The sequence below is a fragment of the Octopus bimaculoides genome, chromosome 23, assembly GCF_046866305.1.
Source record: "Octopus bimaculoides isolate indiv1 chromosome 23, ASM4686630v1, whole genome shotgun sequence".
Classification (NCBI taxonomy): Eukaryota; Metazoa; Mollusca; class Cephalopoda; order Octopoda; family Octopodidae; genus Octopus; species Octopus bimaculoides.
In genome coordinates, this window is record NC_142950.1 from 19,821,356 (window position 1) to 19,844,766 (window position 23,411).

General features: G+C 34.6%; 1 protein-coding gene across 4 annotated transcripts in view; it reads left to right on the top strand.

Annotated features, from left to right (window-relative positions):
* The window catches only part of LOC106879043 (prolow-density lipoprotein receptor-related protein 1), a 315,430-nt gene extending 292,367 nt beyond the window's left edge, over positions 1-23,063 (top strand). For 2 of the 4 annotated variants that reach the window (XM_089340175.1, XM_089340177.1), the window contains 8 exons: positions 50-286; positions 2,120-2,236; positions 3,071-3,191; positions 4,663-4,785; positions 6,034-6,101; positions 7,757-7,850; positions 8,823-8,937; positions 22,471-23,063. In XM_089340175.1, coding sequence (XP_089196301.1) covers positions 50-286; positions 2,120-2,236; positions 3,071-3,191; positions 4,663-4,785; positions 6,034-6,101; positions 7,757-7,850; positions 8,823-8,937; positions 22,471-22,608 — 1,013 coding nt within the window. In that variant the 3' untranslated portion in view covers positions 22,609-23,063. Of the gene's footprint in view, positions 1-49; positions 287-2,119; positions 2,237-3,070; positions 3,192-4,662; positions 4,786-6,033; positions 6,102-7,756; positions 7,851-8,822; positions 8,938-11,978; positions 12,015-13,765; positions 13,880-22,470 lie in introns of all 4 variants that reach the window. The other 2 variants (XM_089340178.1, XM_089340176.1) reach the window with 2 other exon arrangements.
* The last annotated feature ends 348 nt before the right edge of the window (positions 23,064-23,411 follow it).

Below are 23,411 nucleotides of genomic sequence, written 5' to 3' on the forward strand. Positions count from 1 at the left end.
ATATTTTTGGGAGGCACAAATAACCTATTGTTGAAAACTTTTTCCTTAGGCCATCGCTGTGAACAGTGTGAGTCCATCCACTGTCAGCCTCTTGAAACATGTGAAAAAGACTCGAATGGTAAATTCACTTGTGTAGAAGTGATAGACAAACCTTTACGTGAAGACTGCAATAAGCGTTGTCCAAATGCTATTGCCTGTTCTGTTGTCCATAAGAAGCTGATTTGCCACTGTCCAAATGGTCCCTGCAAACAGTTACCCTGTAACAAAATTACTTGTCCAAGCAAAGGTAAAAGTTATTTTTATTTTATTAAAAAAAATTTTTGATGGGAGTTTTTTTTATTTGAATTATTCTTGTTTAAAATGTTTAATTTACTGAACTGAGTGTGTGTGTGTGGGGGGGGGGGGGCTTAGTCCACCTTATTCTGTAGGGAGCATAAGGGCCAGTTTCCCAGTTTCTCTGTTGTATATATTCCTTCCTGGATGGGATACTGGTCTGTTGCAGGATTATCCATTTTTACCAGCTGAGCGGAATGGAACAGTCTGAAATGAAATCTTTTGCTCCAGAACACAATGCATTGCCCAGTCCAGGAATCAAAACCACAATCTTACGATTATGAGTCCAACACCTCAAACCATTAAACCACGTGCCTCCATGTGTGTGTGTGTATAATATACATGTTTTTGGTGTAGAATTTTACCTTTTATTTAAGCTTTGCTGGTTTTTGTGAGCCTTTTCAATTAATATTGAGGGTATATAATTGTACAAATATAAACTTTAGCAGCATCTTTTGAGTAAATGATGCATTGAAGGTAACAGACATAGGATTTAGTTTTAGCTTCATATACATGCACATGTATACACATGCAAATATGCACACATACACACACACACACACACACACACACACACTCGTATACAAATCTTTGTTTTATGTCCACTTTTCCTTGTTGGTTGGAGAAGTGCTTCTATGTAACAATGGGTGGGGCAACTACACTTTGAAACTTTATAAATGATAAATACTCAGTTTTATACTTAATTTACTTGTGACAAATTGTATTGAAAGGGTTTAATTGAATATAATAAATATTCTTCTTTACTGGCACTCCAGTCAATCTGATCAACGAAACAGCCTGTTAATGAAATTAACTTGCAAGTGGTTGAGCACTCTACTGATATGCGTACCTTTAACATAGTTCTCAGGGAGATTTAGATGTGTCATGGCTGACCCTTTTGAATTACAACTACACCTCATTTTTCCAACTGAATGAACTGGAGCAACATGAAATAAAGTGTCTTGCTCAAAGGATACAATGCACCACCAGGAATCGAACTCACGACCTTATAATCATGAGCCAAACACCCAAACCACTAAGTCACATGTCTTCAAATTGTTCCTTATCATTTAATAAATAATAAAATTCATCTTCTAGTATAAAGCCATCTCCCTCTCTGCTACAGCTTCATTCATTTGAAGGGAATCTTAGTGTTGCATGTTGTGTGGTGACATCGCTAGTGCTGGTGACATGAAAAAGCAGCTAGTATATGCTGTAAAGTGGTTGGCATTAGGAAGGGCATCCAGACATAGAAATAATGTCAAATCAGACACTGGAGCATCATGCAGTCCTTAGAGGATTTGTCAGATCTTGTCAAATCCCATAGCGGGATTGAACCCCAAATCTAATCTTAAGCAACTATTCAAACGTAGAATTTATAACAATATCTCTATCAATGTATTTTCTACTGTAGTTTCAAGTTGATCAATGTCTTGAGACTGGAACTGGGTCAGCTGAAATTATGTGGAAGCCCATTGTATATGACAAAAATACAGAAAACACCAGTTTCATGGGACTTGCCAGGCACCTGATTCTGTGTTCCTTAACTGCAAAATCTAACTTAGCAGTTTGATATGTTAAGAGATCAATAAAATATGTATGAAATTGAAGAGAGTTCTGGATCTTTTGTTTGATATAATTCACTAAGACCCTTGAGGGCATCACTCCAGTATGGCCACAGTCCAATGACTAAAATCAGTAAAAAGATTCTATAAAAATAATGTTTGGGTTTTCCAAGAATTTGGCAGTTTTATTAATAATGATCTGTTTTTATCTTGTGTTTCAGCTTATTGTGTTGTTGAAAATGGTGAGCCTCACTGTAAATGTAAACAAGGTTTTACTGGCCCTAACTGCGAACAGTCTTTGTGCAAGGCTTGTTTGAATGGAGGTCGTTGTGATACAGGTAAGATGCTGTATATGTGAAGACTGTTGTGACACAAGATGTGTATGACCAGAAATCATTGTGACAGTTAGATTCAAGGGACACTACTGAAACTGCATTAAATCAAAATTGCCATCTGTGTATCATACTAAATGTATATACATCTTAGAAAGGCAAGATACTGTCATTTTTGTCTGAGATAAAATCTCTTTATAGATGAGTTAAAAGCACAATATATCTTAAAGCAAGACAAACATTGTGGCAGTGACTCATAAAAACATTGTGTTCCCTTCTCTTGATATTACATGGTTGTTAACAAATGTTACTGTCATATAAGCAGTTGTGTGTGTGTGTGTGTGTGTGTCATGCCATTTTGTGAGCTTTCGCAAGTTCACAAGATTTCCATTACAAGAGTGACGAGTGAGTAACTGTATAACAAATTCAGAATAAATATAACTTTTTTTTCCTAATGCACCGGTTTAGCAGTTTTCTCACCAATATATACATCTTCGAAAATATACCTGACCATGAGGAAGTATTACCTTGTCTGGAAACAGGAAGGGCATCCAGCCATAGGAAATTTGCCTTAATAGGGCTCTGTTTGACTGTTGCAAGCATGGAAAAGTGGTAATAAGGAGGAGAATGATTCCTTGTTATGTCCATAGTCAAACCTCTCGATTGCTGTTGCTGCTCTCATGTTCACTTTTCATCCTTTAATCTTCTAACGAAAACAAAATGTTGTTGTTTTAGCATTACTTTTTTTCTTTTTTCATTTAGACTTTTGCTTTTTTGAATTCAATATTTATTGTAATTTTCATGTTAAATTTACTTGATTTTTTTTTTTTTTGCTGCTAGGTTTTAATGGTGTCCCTACGTGCATTTGTGATGAATACCACACAGGAGCCAGTTGTGAAAGCTGTGTCTGTAAAAACGGTGGTAATTGTACAGTGACTGAGAGAGGAACCATATTATGCAAGTGAGCAACAATGTTTGATGTTTAACCCGAGGCCAGCTCTGACCACTATCCTCTTGTTGAAGCAATCCTAATGGCATTCCAGCCATAACCATCCTGTCTTTCATTCTCATTCAGACTAGTTGATATTCCTGCCCTGACCAACCCAACTTTCACTCGTTCATAAGGCGATTCCAGTCAAGCCTGTCTCATCTGTCAATTTTGAACCTTGCCCTACATTAACTGATTTGTGAATGGATTTGGTAGACAGCAGTTGGCAGAAACTCCTCATATTCATATTTATATGCTAGCGCAACATAATAGCACCTGTGCTGGTGCATGTAAAAATCACCCATCATACTCTGTGAAGTGATTGGCATTAGGAAGGGCATCCAGCCGTAGAATTCAAGCTAAATCAGACTGGAAACTGCTTGTCAGCTCTGGTCAAACCATCCGATCCATGCCAACATGGAAAATGAACATTAAATGGTGATAATGATATGTGTATGTTTGTGTACACTGCTGTCTTCACATTATATGATAGTTGTAAATGAGCATCATCATTATACAAGTGACACTGCTTCCAACCATCTGTGGAAAATGCATCCAGCCATGGGTAAATATTACCTTAGTTGGAAACATGTGAGGGATGGTGATAGGAAAGGTATCAATAAATTCCATCTGACTCATGCAAGCGTGGAAAAGTGGACATTAAATAATGATGGTGATGATGATGATGATAATATTTCCTTTTTCATTGTTTAACCCTAAATCCTGCTTGATTGTACTAACAAACACATTCTAACCATGACCTTTCACTCAGACATAATGTATCTATGACTACATTATCCAATTAATCATTGTTAGTTAACCACACAATTGCCCTGATCAAGCAGCAGGCCTATGATCAAAAGGTTTTTTAACCATGACCATCCTGCCCTCTTATATTTTGGGATATGCCAGTGCTGGTGCCACATGAAAAGCACCCAATCCATGCTGTAAAGTGAAGGGCATCCAGCCATAAAAACCATGCCAAAACAGAGCCTAGTGCTTTCTTTTGGCTTGCCAATGTGGAAGACGTGTTAAATGATGATGATGATGTTTCTATGGACCAGGTCCTTCTTTTTCTTAACCCTTTTGTTACCACATTCTTGTTGAAATGTCATAACTTTTTTTTTTTGATAAATTTAGTAAAATAACTTTGTCAGTATTAGCTTGTTTGGAATGTAAATTAATGTGAGATTTGGATGGCAAAAGGTTTTGATTTAGATCAGTTTAAAATAGGACGTTTGTATCACAGAACCACTCTGTTCTCCATCTAAGATGGGTTAAAATAGACAGCAGAGTGTGATCTATCCAATTTATAGTTGCATGAAAATAGACACAAGAATGGAACATTGATATAAACAAAAAAAAAGTTAACTGTTCATTAATTAGTGTTTGTTAAGATGTTTTGTTTATTTATTTTTATTTGTCTTTTTGTCTTTTCATCAAGTTGTCCTCATCTTTATACGGGCAAGTTTTGTGAAAGGTGGCGTTGCCGAAATTACTGCCTGAATGCTGGCAAGTGTGTCAACTGCCACGTAAACAACAGTATCCCAACATGTGAGAGTTGCAGGTAAAGTCTTTCAGTGTCTTTTCTAACTACAGGAAAAATTTTCTTAAATCTGTTATTTTAACAGTTATGTTTGTGAAGGCCCATGGCCTTGTGGTTAGAGTATTCACATGGTGGCTGTTATTTCACTTCCTGGACTTAGCAGTACATGATGTTCTTGAACAAGATGTTCCATCTCGTTGCTCCAGTCCACTTGGCTAAAAATTAGCACCAGTCCAATGCTGATGTATTCATTTTTCCCTCTAGTTGTCCCCTTCTTGATATTTCACTGGGTCAAATGTTGGAGATTTGAGAGGCTTGACTGTGTCCACCCACAACTACACAAGAACCAGTGATAGCAAGGTACTGAGTACACTCATTCTCACTTGCTTGTGATGGTTATGGGCCTTTTTTTTTTTTTTTGCTTGCTCTGATGACTGTTATATGTTTCGTCAAGCTAGGTTTGTTGCGATAGCAGTTGTATCCATTCTAAGTAATGTGTCTCAACTATTTTCTAATTGCTTTATGTTCAAACTGGCCAAAATTTGGCTTCTCACATTTACCTTATAAAAGCATTCTAAAGATAAACAGTCATTTAAATCTTGGGGCTGCAAGTCACTGATGGTGAATTAAAAACTATGTAAATAAATAAGCATGACATTTGACAGAATAATCTGAATGCTAAAGGATTAAACCAGCCACATCACACCCAAATATTTTACCTGTTTTGTTTAAACCAGATCTTACCTCTCACACCTACCCTACAATGTCATTCTAAAAATAAACAATCACATCATCAAAATCTAAACAGCTACAAGATAATGCATAATCAATTGAAAACAATGTGAATAAATAGCATTACATTTGACAGTAATCTGAATGCTAAAGGGTTAAACTAACAGATATTATGTGTTATAAATAATGTATTCTTAAGATAACATTTTACAGCTGTTATGTTAAAAGTTATTCCCGATATGTGCCTCAATGTTATTAGTTCCCTGTAAAATTAATTATATTTCTTCAAACAAAGTAGTGAAGTGGTGGAAAGATTGACACAAAACACTAATATACCTTGTGGTATTTAATTGCTTCCTTTCTTCATACGTTCTTCATAATGCTCTGTTGCTAATTCTCTCACCTTAACTACAAATATTTGTAGCTTTGTGCAAGAAATTACCTATCCTTCCCACTGTTGATATTGATAGCACCTTCTTATTTACTCTGCCAGTATCTTCTAAGTTATACCTAACGAACCCTTGCTTTCTTTTACAGTTGTGGTGATGACTTCTCAGGTTATCGCTGTCAAAAACAAGTGACAAAACAGCCCTATACTTCCAACTGTAAGTATTCACTTCCACTTGTCAACCTTGTGTATATTTATATTTATTGTGTCAGTTCTGAGTTCAAGTTATGTGTATCTCTGTTACTCAGAGATTCACATAATCATTCTGCATACATACGAGAAATCAGGATTATTCAAGGTTTGAGTTCCATGCAATTAGCATGTATCAAACTGGTAACACCCAACATATCTATATAAATGAATTAGATGAGCATTAAGGATAAATTACTTTTACAGTCAGATGTTGTTCCTTGTATTTTAATAGAGGGAACCTTTCAATCCTTCTCAACCTTTTCCCTTTCTTGGTTGCAAGAGTTTGAAGAAGGGAATTTTTCAAGCTAACCATGCCTCCACTTATTCTTAAACACACATCTTTGTGTTAGCCTCTCTGTGTGTAAGGCTTTATTAAAAGACTGCTTATAATTTTATGTTTTGGCAAGAAGAAACACTAGACTTAAATTGCTTGACAAATGGAAATGGGGAATTTCAAGTAGCATCAAAAGGAACCTACAACTTCAAATAAAATACGTATACACCCACACTCATGCACGCACAGATATATTTTATTGTAGAGATTCATAAGAGTCAAGGTACATCAACTTGTAGGCTGCCAGAAATGGCTAGTTACAATAACATAGAGCTCACATTGAAATAAACAACATTGAATACATCAAGTGCTGATAGGATACTGTAGATATGTAAGTACCAAATTCAATTTCAGCCATAGATCCGATTCAAGGGTGAGTCCTTGATGTGTGTGGCTATAAAAAGTAAATGCAAATGGTGTTTAAAATTTACGATAGTTATTTTGATAGAATTTCATTTATTTAATGCAATTGTAAAAGATTACATCATAATATACAATCCACCATTGTCAGGTAAAATTTTAAACTTCAACCTGACATAGCCAACATTTATTGGGCTTGTAAAACTTAAATGCATCACTAGTCCAACAAATATTGGTTGATGTTTAAATTCTTACCTGTTGAAAATTTTACCTGATATATTATCATGTAATCATTTATGACTGCATTGAATAAATAAAATTCTACTGAAATAACTTGTAAATTTAAAACACCATTTGTGTATACCCTGTGTGTGTGTGTGTGTGTGCATGCATGTGTGCATGTATATATGTATATCACTTTACTCTGTATATTGAGCACATTTTCCTTTCACTTGTAAAATCAAATCAAATGTGTATTTTTGTGTGTGTGTGTGTATAATATAGTTTACAGTTACAATAAAGGCAGGATCAGCAAAAAATATATTCAGTCATATAATATACACAATACTACTAGTTTCACACTTTACACTGCATTAAATTGATAGATTTATGTATCGGTACACACGTGGGTATATGTTAAAAATTTCTGGTGTAGATTTGTTAGAGCATTGGACAGAATAACCTCCAAATAGCTGTTCCAATTCTTTACTCTTTGATTTCAAATCTCACTGGGGTCAACTTTGCACTCTGCATTTCATCCTTTTGGGATTGACAAAGTTAAGTACCAGTCAAATACTAAAGTCAGTGGTATCAAGTAACCCCTCCTTTCAAATTTCAGGCTTTCTACTTCTGTTACTAAAAATAATTCTTCCTCAATCTGAATATCATATCTTAAAATGTTTTTGTTTTTGTCCTCTGTTTTCCAGTTAAAACCATTTCTTTCATCATCATACCGCTGTCCATAGCGTTAATTATTCTGATTGGTTTGACAATACTCTTCTTCAATCGACGACGAGCCACGTAAGTAAAACATTCCATTCTATTCCATTATTATCAATCACAGAATCAGTAGGGCATTGGCAGGCAAAATGTCTTACAGTATTTCTTCTAGATCAAGTTCTGAGTTTAAACTCCTGTCAAGGTCAACTTTGCCTTTTATCCTTTCAGGGCTGATGAAATAAAATGCCAGTCAAATACTAGTAGCAGGGAGGGGATGAAGTTGGCTAAACTCCTTCCTACCTCTCCATCTTTAAATTTCCTGGTCTTGTACCTTATTTAGAACCAGTACCCAACAATTGGTTTTTTTGTATTTATGTTGTTTCACTCTCAGAAGTCATGGTGAAACATTGATCCTTTCATGATTATATTTCTAAAGATATAAATTTATTGTTTGTTATTTTGTATGAATTTTGAAAATAATTAAGAATTTTACTGGGATTTTTGGTCAAATAATTAACTTTGTCATTGCAAAGCTGGTGTTTGGGACATAAGTAAACAAAAGGTTCTTCTTACATAAATTAATGAAACTAAGTTTTATATTTAACCTTTTCATTATCATATTATGTTGAAAGACAATGCGTTTGTCTCAATTATTTTTTTTTATTTAAATAATAAAGAATTTAGTAAAATAACTTATTTAAGCTAGTGTTTGGAACACAGCTAATGAAAAAGTTCTTACATTTAAAGCGTCATATAAATTTTTAATCGAAATATAAACATTTTATTAAAAACTGGTAGTTTTGTAATAATTTTTAAATAATTAAGAAAAGAGAGGTAGTAAGTTGAAATCTCTCTCTTCTGGTTACAACACAAATGATATAGGTACCATGAGGTAATTTGGGCCCTCACTTAACATTTACAAAAATCCTTGTAATTTGAGAAAAGATTAGCTACTTTCAGCACTAGACCAGCTCATCTGATCAAAAAACCAAATGAAAATACTTGTTTCTTATATATTGTTTTCACTCAAGTAACATTAATCTCTCTTTACAGGTCACAACAGTTCAAACATATACGCATTCAAGAAAATGCTAATGAGATTAACAATCCTCTCTATATTCCGGAGACGGACGAACAGGAACTTCACGAACCCACCGACGCTCACCAGGTTTGGCTATTGGTTTTCTTGTGTGTGTGATAGAGAGAGGTGGGGAGAGATACCATTTTTATGTATGTATCTCTATCCACTGACTTAGCATGTGTGTGTGAAAGAGAGAGAAAGTGGAAACTGAAACCCTTTCAATTATGAAGACCAGCCACAATTGGCTTATATTGTGCATTATAAGCTAATTGCTTAGTGAGGTCTTGCTATTGGGAGTTACCTTTTCAGCAATACCACAAAATAAGGATCAGGTTATGTAATTGTCCTGTGAATAGCTCAACCAGTATAATGGTCAGTGTGGTCAAGTGCTGTAGCACTTGGTAAATACCAAGTGTTGTATGTCATAACACCTTCTTCGAGGTTTCTAAACATTGGCCTCAAATAAGGATCAGACAGATCTGTTTGAGTACAGACTTGCATTTTATGGTTGCATTCCCTTCCTATTGCCAATCACATTACAGCCTCCCTCTTCTCTCTCTCTCATACACACACACACACACACACACACACACACACACACACACACACACACATAAGAGTAATATAACACAAGGATGGAGGATATCAGGCTTTAACAGTAGATCACAATATTTGTTTCTCCACTGCACACCAGCTTTAAGTTGCTGAGTTTATATTCAAAGACCATTATAGAAGAACATTCTTTCTAAATATTATACAGCAACAAACATGTGTGGATGCTTCATCAGGGTAGTATATGATTAATTCCTGTTGGATTCTTCTGGATATTCTGGATAAACAATATATATTTCATTCAACCAATCAAGGAGTATACCCCACTGTAACTCTTATAACTCTTATGATGTTATTTGTGGTAGCCAAATAACATCATAAGAGCTCTTTCTTACATGCACATTACAAGGTTTTCACCTGATTTATACCACACATAACTACAATTGCTGTATAGTTTAGTTAATACCAGAACAGTCTTGTGTGTACATATTTAGTGAAACCTAGAAACTGTGGAAACTAGTGATATTCTGATCCCCATGTTCACCCCTTGATGAATCCCCTAACTTTATTGCCTATCTCCCTCTCCAACTACCATTTTCTCCATTATCTGTCAAAACTAAATTCTTGCTACCTGACACCCACACTACACTTTGTGTAGTAACAACACCACTAGCAACCAATTCTTTCTCTCTGCTCCCTTTACCACACACTCAAATCTACAACTAAAATTGGTAATTGGCCATGTGTCTCCTCTTTCTCTCTGTTTGTCCATTTTCTTGATGTATGCATCAATGAACAATGACCTGCTTACTTATATCACAGTATTTCATTAAAACAATGATAGGTCATTTAATTAGTAAGTAGAATACTAAGTAGAAATGTATATTATAAGTTTCACTAAGTATGTATAAATTGTGTATGTGTGCGTGTGTATATATATACATAGAGAGAGAGAATAAATTTTATAATTATAATTAAGTATAATTACAATAGAGGACTCATAATATGCCTACTTGCTGGAGAGAGAACCTAAATCCTCAAGTAAACCACTGAATTACACTGAAATATACAACAGCCCAACAGAAATCGGGCTAGTGAGTAAAGATTCCTCAGAATCATCACAGACCAAAGCTGTAGAATGAAGAATTGGATATATTTATATCATGATTTCAAATTCTGGCTAAAGCCTTGACTCTCCTCAGTAAATATTGCCATATGAGAGAAATGAACTCACCTCATTGAAGTCTGTGTCACTACTGAACTGTCCTGTGCAAATTCCTAATGACTTCATTGTATAATATATATATATAGGGAGTAAATATTCAAATGAATATCAATAAAGATATCTTTTTTATTATTATTATTATCAGCAGTAAATTTATATATTATTATTTAAATTTACTGCTAATAATAATAATAATAATATCTTTATGGATATTCATTTGAATATTTACTTCCTGTGTGTGTGTGTATATATTGTATTCTTATTTTATTTATCAAAGGAGGATATATATTTTTATTCAATTAATGCCATTAAATAGTCAGTTGTAATTGATTAATTATAAAACTGGTGATTTTCCCCTGTGGACCCAATAAGATATGTGTGTGTGTGATTTAATAAATGCAGGTTTAAATGTAAGCTACTTTGTTTCATATTTTCACAGTACGTTGATCAGACAAGCTTGCAAGGCTTGCTGTGTACTATCCTGCCATATATATTTAGCACATTGGTGGGTATTTTTTACTTCCTGAGGCAGGGAATGTCAGTAAACATGTAATCAGTTGTTTAATTGATCCCATGAATTTTTTTATAAATGTTAGTGTGTGTGTATATATATGTTGTTTTATGTGTACAGAAGTATGTGTTGTGGTAGTTGTTTACTTTACCTCCAAATCAGACCTGATGAAAATTATTCCCATCCAGCTGTGGCCATCCATACATGCCTTATTTCAAGATGGTGTTGGGAGTGATTTGGAGGAGTTTTGGCTGTTGTTTCTAGCAGTGACCATATTAAAATTCTCTTACTGACTTTGTGTGTGTGTTTTTATCAGACCAGCAAGGCCTTCTTTTTTCTCCTTCCCCTCCTCTAGTCTTTAGCTCTCCAGGTAGATTATGGAACTTAAAATTTTAACTATCAAAATAATAATTGGTAGAGCATTGGACCAATCAATTTACAACATTTGATTCTGTCCTTTTATGTCCTCCATTCAATTCCAAGCCAAGTCCATTCACTTTCATTGTTGCCCTTCTGATATCAGTAAAATTTGTGCAGTAGTGATCAATGTAACTATAACCTAGAAGGGAATGTCCCAGCATGGCCACACACAGTATACTGACTGAAACTAGTAGAATATAAAAGAATTATTAAACGGTTCTCTACCCCCACTTTGTTTTTTTCTTTTGATGTTTTCCTATAAAGTAGGAATAATAATAATAATAATAATGATAATTCATTTTGTGCATCCCCTGCCCACTGCACATCCTTTATGGCTGTCTTCCACCTGTTTTTCACCTACATTAACTGCCGCTGTACATACACCTGTACAATGTTTGGTCTAATTGATTCTATTTCCAGATGTTTAACCAACACCGAAGATAGTCAGGCTTCCAGGTAAACTCTTCCGAGCCCCACCATCACCATCATTATCACCACCACCATCACCCTACTCCCTCCAACTTTATTAGAGAGTATGCAATGATTGTTAGATGTAACAAACACCACCACCACCACCACCACCTCATTGTAAACTCAAAAATCTCCCCCTTTTCTCCCATCACCCCATCTGTCTCTATCACTTCACTTCTCTCTCCCCCTCTTTCTCTCTCTCTCTCTCTCTCTTTCTGCTTTTGAAAAAGTAAAATATTTGTTGTCCTTGAAAACTCTTCTACACTTTTGCATGTTTCTGGCTGTTTACTTACAAATGACATTCTTTGTTCTTGGATGTATGTATGTACGTCCTTATGTATTTATGTATGTGTGTGAAAGGGTGGCAGTGGCTATATAACTTCTGAGACCTTCTAAGATGGTGTATGTGTGTGTGTGTAATAAACAATTAACTTATGAACTTATAAGATGCAGTGGGCTCATAGTCGAGTGGGCTAAGTAACACCTTACAGCTTCGTCGGAGCCTGAAAAGAGATGGTGCTCAATACATAGAGTTGATAATAAAGATTGGCAGAGTCATTAAATTGTCTTACAAAATATCTTGTATTTTTTCGTGCTCTTTATATTCTGGTTTCAAATCCTCTTGAGATCAACTTAGCCTTTCATCCTTCCATGGTCAATAAAATAAAGTGCCAGTCAAGTACTGGGATCAGTGTTATCAAGTCACCCACTCTCCTAAATTTCAGACCCTTGTTCCTAAACTGTTGAAAATCTATTTCTTCTGCTCTGTTTGTGTGTATGTGTGACAGTAAGGGTATCTGGCTGTAAAATAATATCCTAGTAATATGTATTCCTCTAACTCATGCTAACATGGAAAAACAGATGTAAAATAATTGTATTTACATCTAATTTTCAAACAACTTACTTGTGGAAATGCTGTCAACCGAAAACTCTACTTACCAGCTGCCATTCAAGAGAGAATGCCACCCCACCCCAACTCACTGATGTGAGGCTCCACCTACTGGATTGACTGGCTGGTATTTGATTTTTAAGTCTATTTTGGGATTATCACTATCATTCCAATTTGTGGAGTCGTGCAGGTCTGACTTTCCATATAAGCAAACAAATACCGCCTTTACACTCACACATAACCTCTCCATCCAGATTTCATCATCTCTTTTCGGCCATTCCCAGTGGTTGTGTCTCTTGACTGTTGACTAGATTTCTTTTGAGATATGTGCCTTGGGTGTATATGCGCGTGTGTTTATGTCTGTGTGTTTGTAAAAACAAGTCACCTCAGTTATAGTTTTTTAGTTAGGTAAATTCTTCAAACATAGCAATGCTTAAATTTAAAAGGCTTATACCACCAACACTTGCTACTGCCAGGAATGCCCCCCTCCACCTCTACTGCACTCTCACACACACACACACACATACACAGAGTTCTGCCAAAACTAAAGTAGTCCTTACCTTATAAATGCAAAGATTTATAGTTTGTTTTTTGTTTTTTCTTTTGTACTTCTGCTAAACTAAAAATCAACCACATAGGCTGTAGACTTCCTTTAAAGGTAAAAAAAATTGAGAGTTCATTTATGTGATTTTCACCTGCACTGTTAGTCTTCAAGTAGGCTGCTTCTATGATTCCCAAACTGTCTAGTAGTATTATTAGCAGTAGTGTTAGTCGGTGTTGTTATTGTTGTTGTTACAAGTTTCTTTTTTTTTTTTCTCTTTTTTTTTCTTCGTTGAACGTGGTGCAGCACCTGGTCGTGTCAACTCCTACCACACCATCCAACCCATGCCAGCATGGAAAACGGATACTAAATGTTGATGATGACAATGATGATGATTCTGTTTGGTTAATTAGTTAATTGGTAAATATTCAGGATTTAAAAACTGAACTCCTGTTTTCAATCCTTGCTTATTAACCGCATAAATCATTTAATCGTTCAGCCATCAACTGCTGTATTAATAAAATTGCTTTAGCCATCAATGTCTCATCTTCACAAATCCATCCTTCTCTCTGATCATTATGCTACATATAGCCACACCTCATGCTTAATTCAGAAATATGTAAATCATCCTTAAGTAATATGTTTAATTACAGTTGTTGATGTTTTTCTACTCTTTTCTTTGACAAATAAACCTGATTTAACCTTTAGCACACTGTATTTTCTCTAGAGTTGTTTCCCTAGCCACTGCTGTGTTACTACAGGGGAGAAAACTCATACAGTGAGGTGATGCATGTACAGTGTGCTAAAGGTTAAAGAAACTAGAGACTTTGTCAGAAAACTGAAGCTGAATTCAAGACAAAAATAATTGATATATGACTGTTTTAGATTGTAGTGTGTATATGAGTACACTATACACACACATGCACACAGGTGAGGATCCCAATCATTTGGGTTCAATCCTACTGCATGGCACCTTGGACTTTAGCTCTGAGCTACCTAAAAGCACTTGTGGGTAGATTTGGTAGGTAGAAACGTTAGCACGCTGGGCGAAATGCTTAGCGGTATTTCGTCTGCCGTTATGTTCTGAGTTCAAATTCCACCAAGGCCGACTTTGCCTTTCATCCTTTCAGGGTCGATAAATTAAATACCAGTTACGCACTGGGGTTGATGTAATCGACTTAATCCCATTGTCTGTCCTTGTTTGTCCCCTCTATGTTTAGCTCCTTGTGGGCAGTAAAGAAATAAGAAACTGAAAGAAGCCCATTATGTATGTTTCTTTACATTTGCCTTCTCAGAAAATCAGGGGACTGTAGCCAGAGTTTTACTGTTATCACCCTGTCCAGGACACGTGAAACAGGAGGGACATCCACCTGTGAAACAATATATATCTAACCCATGCTCGTATGGAAAAAGCTGATATAAAAATGAGCAAGTGAGTATGAATACATATCTGTACCGTGATTTCTTGGTGATCTCAGTGATCTATCTTTTGTTTACCCAACTAAAGAAAAAGTCAGCTGAAGATCACTATGTCCAAAAACCTGGACACCAGCATGAAAGCACACTGATATGGGGGTAACAGATAAGCAGTATCCTACAAGACATCACAAGTACACAGTCATTACACCATATGTATGTGTATATCTATGTACATATATGTAGATATACATGTGTGTGTGTATGCATATATATATATATATATATATATATATATATATATATACATACATACACACACATGCATGTGTGTGTGTATATATATATATATATATATATGTAAAATACAGAGTACATGTAATACACATTAGAGATGCCCATAAAAGGACATCTAACCTGGCTGCTCCTTCTAGTGGGTTAGATGTCCTTTTATGGGCATCTCTAATGTGTATTAAATATACACTGTATTTTACATGAATAATATATAGTCTGTTGACTAATTTTCTTCTCGCTACACCACTGGTAGTAAATTAAATTTCTTAATTTTTTTGCTACCCTAAGACTTATTATATATATATATATATATATATATATGAGGGATTCTCTCATTGTGAACCACAGATGAGAATTCAGTAAAATAAAGCGGTAACCATGTTCTTTGGTCACGAATGTGTCTCTCGAGGCTATCTGGTGCCTTGTAAACCTTTTAGCAAAGGGAACAAGTTGAGGACTCAGTTTGCTTGAGTTCTTTTTTTTTTGTGTGTGTGTGTGTTTTCTTGAGTGGACAACAAGGCCTGCTTTGCTTTGCGCCACAAAAGCACAACGACAGGTAAAGTTTCCATTTAGAGGAGCAGTGCCTTCATACTTGCACAAAGTTGGTCCCAATGTTGGAGTTGACTTTGCTGAAATCTTTGAACGGAGGAGAAACAGGAATGGTACCAGGTCCTGCATTCTGATGCTTTGTTTTCTCAGGAAGAAAAGGGAATGTTGCATCTCTTCAGATTGTCTTTTAGTTTGTCTCTGAATCGCAAGAGTGGCCTTCTAACTGATATTCCTGCTTTTATATATCTTATTAATATTCTTAAATCTCAGATATTTTTACTTTTATTTTATGTATTTATATATATGTATAGGGCAAATGGGACTCCTTAGCCGTAGTGATGATGGTCTTCTTAGATGGTGTGCATCTACTTTCTCATAGGGCAGTCTGGGTTTTGTTGTTTTTGAGCAACTAGACTAGGAGAAGGCCACTCTGATCTCAAATCTACAATTGATTTAGCATGTGACACACCTGTACAGGTAAATGCTTTTTTGATGGAGAGTGTGTGCATTGTGCTGCACGAGCAATGACCACTATAAACAATAGATATATAAGCAAAACTAAGATGTATAATTGTTTTCTACGATATTCTCCATTTTAGAACACTTTAACCCACAAGTCTATATATACACCAAATTGATGTCCAAGCAAATTTTTACATATATTGTTTTCCATGTCTCTACATCAGCATTTCTCAATCAGGGTTCCATGAGAAAGAGTGATATAAGCTAATGCTAATTTCATGATTGTAATATTACTATACATGCACAACATATTATTGGTTATTGTAATATAGACATCATCCTATCTAACCTATTATATTATCAAAAAATATAACAACCATATATATATATATATATATATATATATATTTACCACATAAACTATGATGAAAATATGAGAATGATATAGTATATAATTTTTCTTGTGCAGGGGTTCCTTGAGACATGTAGTTTATTTTAAGGATTACGCAAAGGTAAAAAGGTTGAGAAACACTGCTCTACATGATCTATATGTAGTCTTCAGGGCTGTGGAAAACTTGTCTATTTTCTAAACAGTGTTTCTTGACTGTTTATATGTATGTACGTTTATTTATCTGTGGAATGTTGAGTATATACATACACCAAGATACCTCTATGTTCTTCGAAAGCAAGCAGATAACTTTATGTGGATGCTCTGATATTTAACATTGATCAATCATGTCACAGATTGACCCCCTCTATCCCTCCCTCTCTCTTAACTTTGATGCAAGTTATAAGACATTCTTAGAGATAACCCTCAATATCTATGGCAAGTCTTTCTCATACTCACACTCCTTGTTTGTTCCTTGTTTCCATTCTCCGCTGCCAACTCTTGTCTCATAATCTCAAATTTTCACTTCAGTCTCATTTTTCAGCATGTCATCTCTCTCCTATCCATTCCCCATCAATCTGACTGCTATTCATATTAGCCAGCTTGTCACCTCATTTCTTTCATCTACCATCTGGCCCCTTTCATCTGTAATGAAAATTAACACTACCTATCTATCTCTCCTCTCTCTCTCTCTCTCTCTATATATATATATATATATATATATATATATATATATATATATATATCCCTGTCTTATTTCTATATCTTCTTCCTCTGTACAAAATGTCACAGTTCTAAAAATCACTAACTCAAAACCTCATATTTGTTATATTACAAAATCTAGTGAAATAAATAATTATATAAACTTTGCATAATTATTGTAACTAACTGCATTTGTAATCATTAAATCTTCGTCTTTCAGGTAAGTAAAGTGTGTGTGGAAGGGGTTACTTTGACATTTCTATTTTGTGTATTTTCTTTACAGCTGCAGAACCCACCATGAATAATAACTTTGACAGATTTTATCTGTTGGATTTTTTTTTTTTTTTTTTATAAATTGATATGTAGACACACATGTGTGTTTGTGTGTATGATGTATGTTGTGTTGACCATACACACACACACATACACAGAACTACACAGTTTTGTGTGCCTGTGTGTATGTACATTTATGTACACATGTTTGTATAAATGTATATTTGTATTGTATATGTATATATATGTATGCATATGTCTATTTGGATGTATATGCATAAATATATGTATCTACATATATATGTATCTGCATATATATGTATCTGCATTTATTTGCATGCATATGTATGTACAGGGGTTAGACTAAATAATGGAAACACCTTGTTAAATTGTGGTTTTATTTAATACAGAGTTGGTTCACCTTTGGTACCAAATTATTGACTTGTAAAGGTTCTGAACAGTTGTTAGGGATAATCAAGATCCAGTGATACTTGGGGCTAGTACAAGTGGTCTACTTAATGCTGACATCTTTGTACTAATTATTGAATAATATTAGCTATGTGAATCTACACATTATCATCGTGAAAGTTTGTTCTACCAGTGTGCTAAGCGTTTAATGTCTAGCACACTGATTTATCCCTAGAATAGTTTCCCCTGCCACTACATTATTTTTGAGGGAACACTAGACATGAACACCTACTGTTTTAAAACTGTTATAGCTTTCATTGTATTGTGCATATAGACTTGACTCTTTTGTATATTAATGAAATGCATTAGTACTTTCCTTAAATCAGCCAGCCATGGATAATAGTATCCACTCGGTACATCATTCTCAAGATAACTGTAAACACAGTTTATGTCCTCCTCATCACCTCAAATAATTTTACCATGCTATCTTCCTGAGTAAATCCTTTAAAATCATCATCTGAGTTAGAATCAAACAAGATTTCTTTGAGAAAAGCTTCAAATGCAGGAGCAGCCATTTTCGTTCAGTAAAAAATCCAAAAAACTAAGTTACCTCATGGTTAGGATATAAACAATGAAAATGGCATCAGAAAATGGAGCCTCAAGTACTGGAAATAAAGGTAACATTGTGTTTATTTAAGCACCCTTATCATGGCAACAAAATGTGCCTGCAGCTACAGGAGAGAAAACTCATGGGTGACAAGAGTGTGAAGAAGGTTAAAAAACAATGTTTGTACCATAGCATGGACATGATCAGAAAAAATACTTGTATAATCCTTGCCATTAACTCTGCCATGTAGAACAATTAAAGGATCAGAGAGTCTCATGATATGACTGCCCAAATCATCTCAAAGCCATCTCAATGCTTTATCTTGAAGCAGGGGAGAAAAGGGTGAATGATGATTTTAAAAAATTACATTGAGACATTGACCACATCAGGTAATCCAGACCAGAGGTTCTCAACTACGGTCTGCATGAGATTTTGTTGTTAAAATTTATCTACAATAAATTGGTTATACAGTACTTCTACAGTACACTAAATATTTTAACAATTTTTTTTTATTCAATTCCTAATAATATTTAATTATAAAAATATGATTTTTTTAAACATTGAATTGCTATAAAGTTCATCCAAGTAAAATAGGAATCAAAGGGGTTCATAGGGCAAACAGTGATTAAGAAACATTGGTCTAGATCTATATTTTTCAATTTATCCAGAGGGACAGAAGGGGCTTAGCAATTGCAGCCCTCACATGGTAGCCAACTTTATGGAGATCATGAATGTATTTAGTTGACAGAATTGGCATGGTTTTGCTTTAGCTCTGCTCTCACTTATACCACCATAGTTCAATGGTTTTCAGACACAATATGGTTCTTTATTATTCAGTCAGTTTTTGTGAGCTTTGCATTCCATCCAGAAGGGAACAGTAAAAGGCCTAACAGTATGATAGTTTTCCCGTTCCATGGCCACATGTGGTTACACCTCCAGCAGCAACTTGGTGTGTTCAGCTCTGCTGCTCATCAGGCTGAGAAAAGTAAACTGTCACGGTATTGGTCACTCTCTGACAGGTTTATGGTCGAGCCTGTGGCAGTGGAGTTCTTGGCCCCCATATCCCTGCTCACCACTATCAGGGCAGAGAAGGCTGTCCACAAGTACAAACCCCATGAGTCAGAATAGCTGTTCCAGCACATCTCCTTCACCATCCTCTAGGGTAACGCCTTTTCCAATTTGTCTGCTGGGACCATGGGGCAGTCTGAATTTCAAGAACTTGTACCTTCCACTCCTTAATGTAAAGTTACTCCATATATATGTGTATTTCTATCATAGAAATCCAGAATTATGCTTGTTGGAGTTGTCGTTACCTTGGAATGCCATTAAGATTCTAGAGACTGTGGCCTTCAAAACATTAAACAATTCTACAGTTTTAGTGACTGAAGCTCCAACCATCCATTTTCTAACAATCTGTCTTCTTTGGAAATCAGATAGGACCTGCATTTTAATTTATTTGAATGTTAATGTCTGTAATAAAAAAAAAAGGAAAAGAAAACCAGAGGGCTATATCATAAAATATAAGGCATAAACACAATGCATAAGAACACATATATACAAATTAGAAAAGTTTTGGATATATTATTACATTGCTGATAGAAAAACAAAATAGTTCAATAAAAAGTGGTGTTTTCATTACTTTGTCCAAACACTGTATGTATGTGTGTATATGTGTATGAATATACATCCACATAAACACACTTCTTTTATCCACAAGCAAGAAGCATTTTCAGCCCTTGCACAGAATATTATCTATTTATACAAAACTGGTGATTCCTGTTAATCGTTACTCAGAGTTTCTTACATGATGTGTTTCTTCAAGTTTAGCATGAATAGCAAAGAAGTGAATCACTACCTTTGCATAAATATAAATAATAATAGTAGTCGTAGTCGTCGTCGTCCATGGGTGGAATTTTTAAATATTTTAATGCATTGTTCTGCATGTTTCCATAAATCACACATTTCTTACAATCGTAGTTTGTATTCATGGGATGGTTATTGTACAGTCCGTAGTGGCCATGGACATCAGGTGGATCATAGTTCATGTATTCATTTACTCAGATGAACTGAAGGTTGTTCATCCAATTTTCACCAACAAAAAGGCTGATTGGGGTATATGGGCATTTGTGTGTGTATTTGATAGGGAGGAGTGTGTGGTGATGTTAGACTTGTTTCATTATTTGTGTATGCAGATGTCAGGGGTGGATAGAATAGTCCATTCGTTTGACTTTAGTCACAGTAGGTGCCTCCTCAGTGAATTCAGATGTAGTAGTGTCAGGAAGTGCAGCTATTCTGTGGTTGAAGTTCATCGTCTGAGTTGACAAATGATGTTCTTCTCTTAAAGTGTCCTTTTAATTAATTTTGAATAGGGAAATAATGGCATAGAACCAACTGGTCTATAATAAAAAATGCTACACCATTGCACGTGTGCAACTTATGCCTAGAGGAAACCCTGGAGATCATAACATCCAGTGAAAACATAATTAGTAGACACTCCAAAGTAATTATATCATGTAAACATAAAAGTAAGGCATCATTTCTAGAATTCAAAAAGAACATTTTGAAACAGTAAAACACTAAATATCATTAGCATCTAATGGAACAAGAGAAGAGCATATAAACCAATTAAACAAAATAACCATTATTTCCCTATGCTATATGCTATATCATTGTACCACCAAAAGTAATTAAAAAGACACTTTAACCCTTTCATTACTGTATTTATTTTGAGATGTTCTGTGTTTCTTTCAATTATAACAAAGAATTTAGTAAAATAACTTAGTTATCATTAAGCTAGTGTTAGGAGCATTAATAGTGACTAAGGTTTGGTGGAAGATTTTGATTTAAAACTTATGAGAGCAAGATATTTGTACTCAGAGCTAGAACCGAATTGGTAACGAAAGGATTAAGGGGAAAACATCATTTGTCAACTCAGACAATGAACTTCAACCACAGAATAGCTGCACTTCCTGACACTACTACATCTGAATTCACTGAGGAAGCATCTGCTGTGACTAAAGTCAAACAAATGAACTATTCTATCCACCCCTGACATCTGCATACACAAATAATCAAACAAGTCTAACATCACCACACACTCCTCCCTACCAAATACACACACAAATGCTCACATACCCCAATCAACCTTTTCATTGGTGAAAATTGGATGAACAACCTTCAGTTATACATTTGTTGCTTCCAACATTAATGCCATATCACCTAAGGAAATGAATACATGAACTATGATCCACCCAATGTCCATGGCTACTACAAACTGTACTGTAACCATCCCATGAATACAGACTATGATTGAAAGAAACGTGTGATTTGTGGAAATGTGTAGAGCGATGCATTAAAATATTTATAAGTTCCATCCATGGATTATTATTATTACTATATTTATCCTACATTATATCAGCACAGCTCAATGCAACCCTATGAAACTGAAATTGCAAGTTGATAGTCATTAGACTGCAGCTGACATAATAAAATAGCTTTTGTATGCCTACTCAAAAATGTTTTCCATAAACACACAGATGTGTACATTTATTCATATATAGATATAGATATATGTATATATATATCAATGCATAAAAAATGTGTACAATAATTAAGATTTGGGGAGTGAAATTTTAAAACTCTTTAATATGATTATCATCATCATTTAGGATAGTGGATTAAGAGAATCATTGAAGCATTGGAAGGAAATGCTTTCCATTATTAATTTCAGATTTTTATGGTGTGAGAGTAAATCTCAGATTTGAGGTCAACTTTACCAATTGGGATTGATAAAATAAGTACCAGTCAAGTGCTAGATATCAGTGGTATCAACTAACACCTTTCCCCTTAAAAAATTGCTAGCCTTTTGTGCCAAAATTTGAAAACATCATTGTTATTATTTTTCTTTTCTAGTCGGCTTATGATGGAGCCTTCGACACATTCCCACATGACAGCACGACAACCCATAAAGAAAGTGAACGTCACCAATTGTTACGAGAAGTCCGTTACTATGGAAATAGAGACACCCGGCCAAATGTATCATTTGCTTAAAACTATGATTTTATTTTTTTGTTTATATATGTTTTCATATCCTTCATCATCTCGCCTCCTCCTCACACCCCTAATTATTACTGTGCAACTGATTATCAAACTTGAGAAATGCCTCCAGTTCAACTTGGCATGGTGTGAAGTTACTCACAATCATCAGGATTGAATATTTTAATTGTATTATCAATTTTTTTTTTTTTTTCTTGTGATCAAAACAATTTTTTGTAATGGATATTTTGCTAGAGGGAAAGAAGAGAAAAATAAATCAAACGAAAATGATGGACTCTAAGGAATTTTGTGGAAGCATTTTGGAAAGTTAGCAATGACAAAAGGAAGAAATGAAGGTTTGAGAAAGAAAGAAAGAATGAGAGAGAGAAAAAAAGGAAGAGAAGGAAAAAAAGAGAAAATCAATGTGCTGATTTCCTTCTTTCTAAAATAAAAGATTAAAAAAATAAAAACATTATTATAATAATAATAATCTTTAATTAACCATTAAATAATTTTCAGAGGAAACAACAAAAAAGAAGAAAAAAAATAAGAAAGAAAAGAAAACGAACCATTGTATATTCATCCAATTTTTAAAAAAAATCTGCTGAAATAATCTGGAGATCATCATTAATCATTTCTGTGTTTGGTGTGTGTGTGTATATATATGTATGTATTATATATATTGTATATGTATGTATTATATATGTTATATATATATATATATATATATATATATATATATATATATATATATATATATATATATATATTGTATATGTATGTATTATATATATTATATATATATATTGTATATGTAT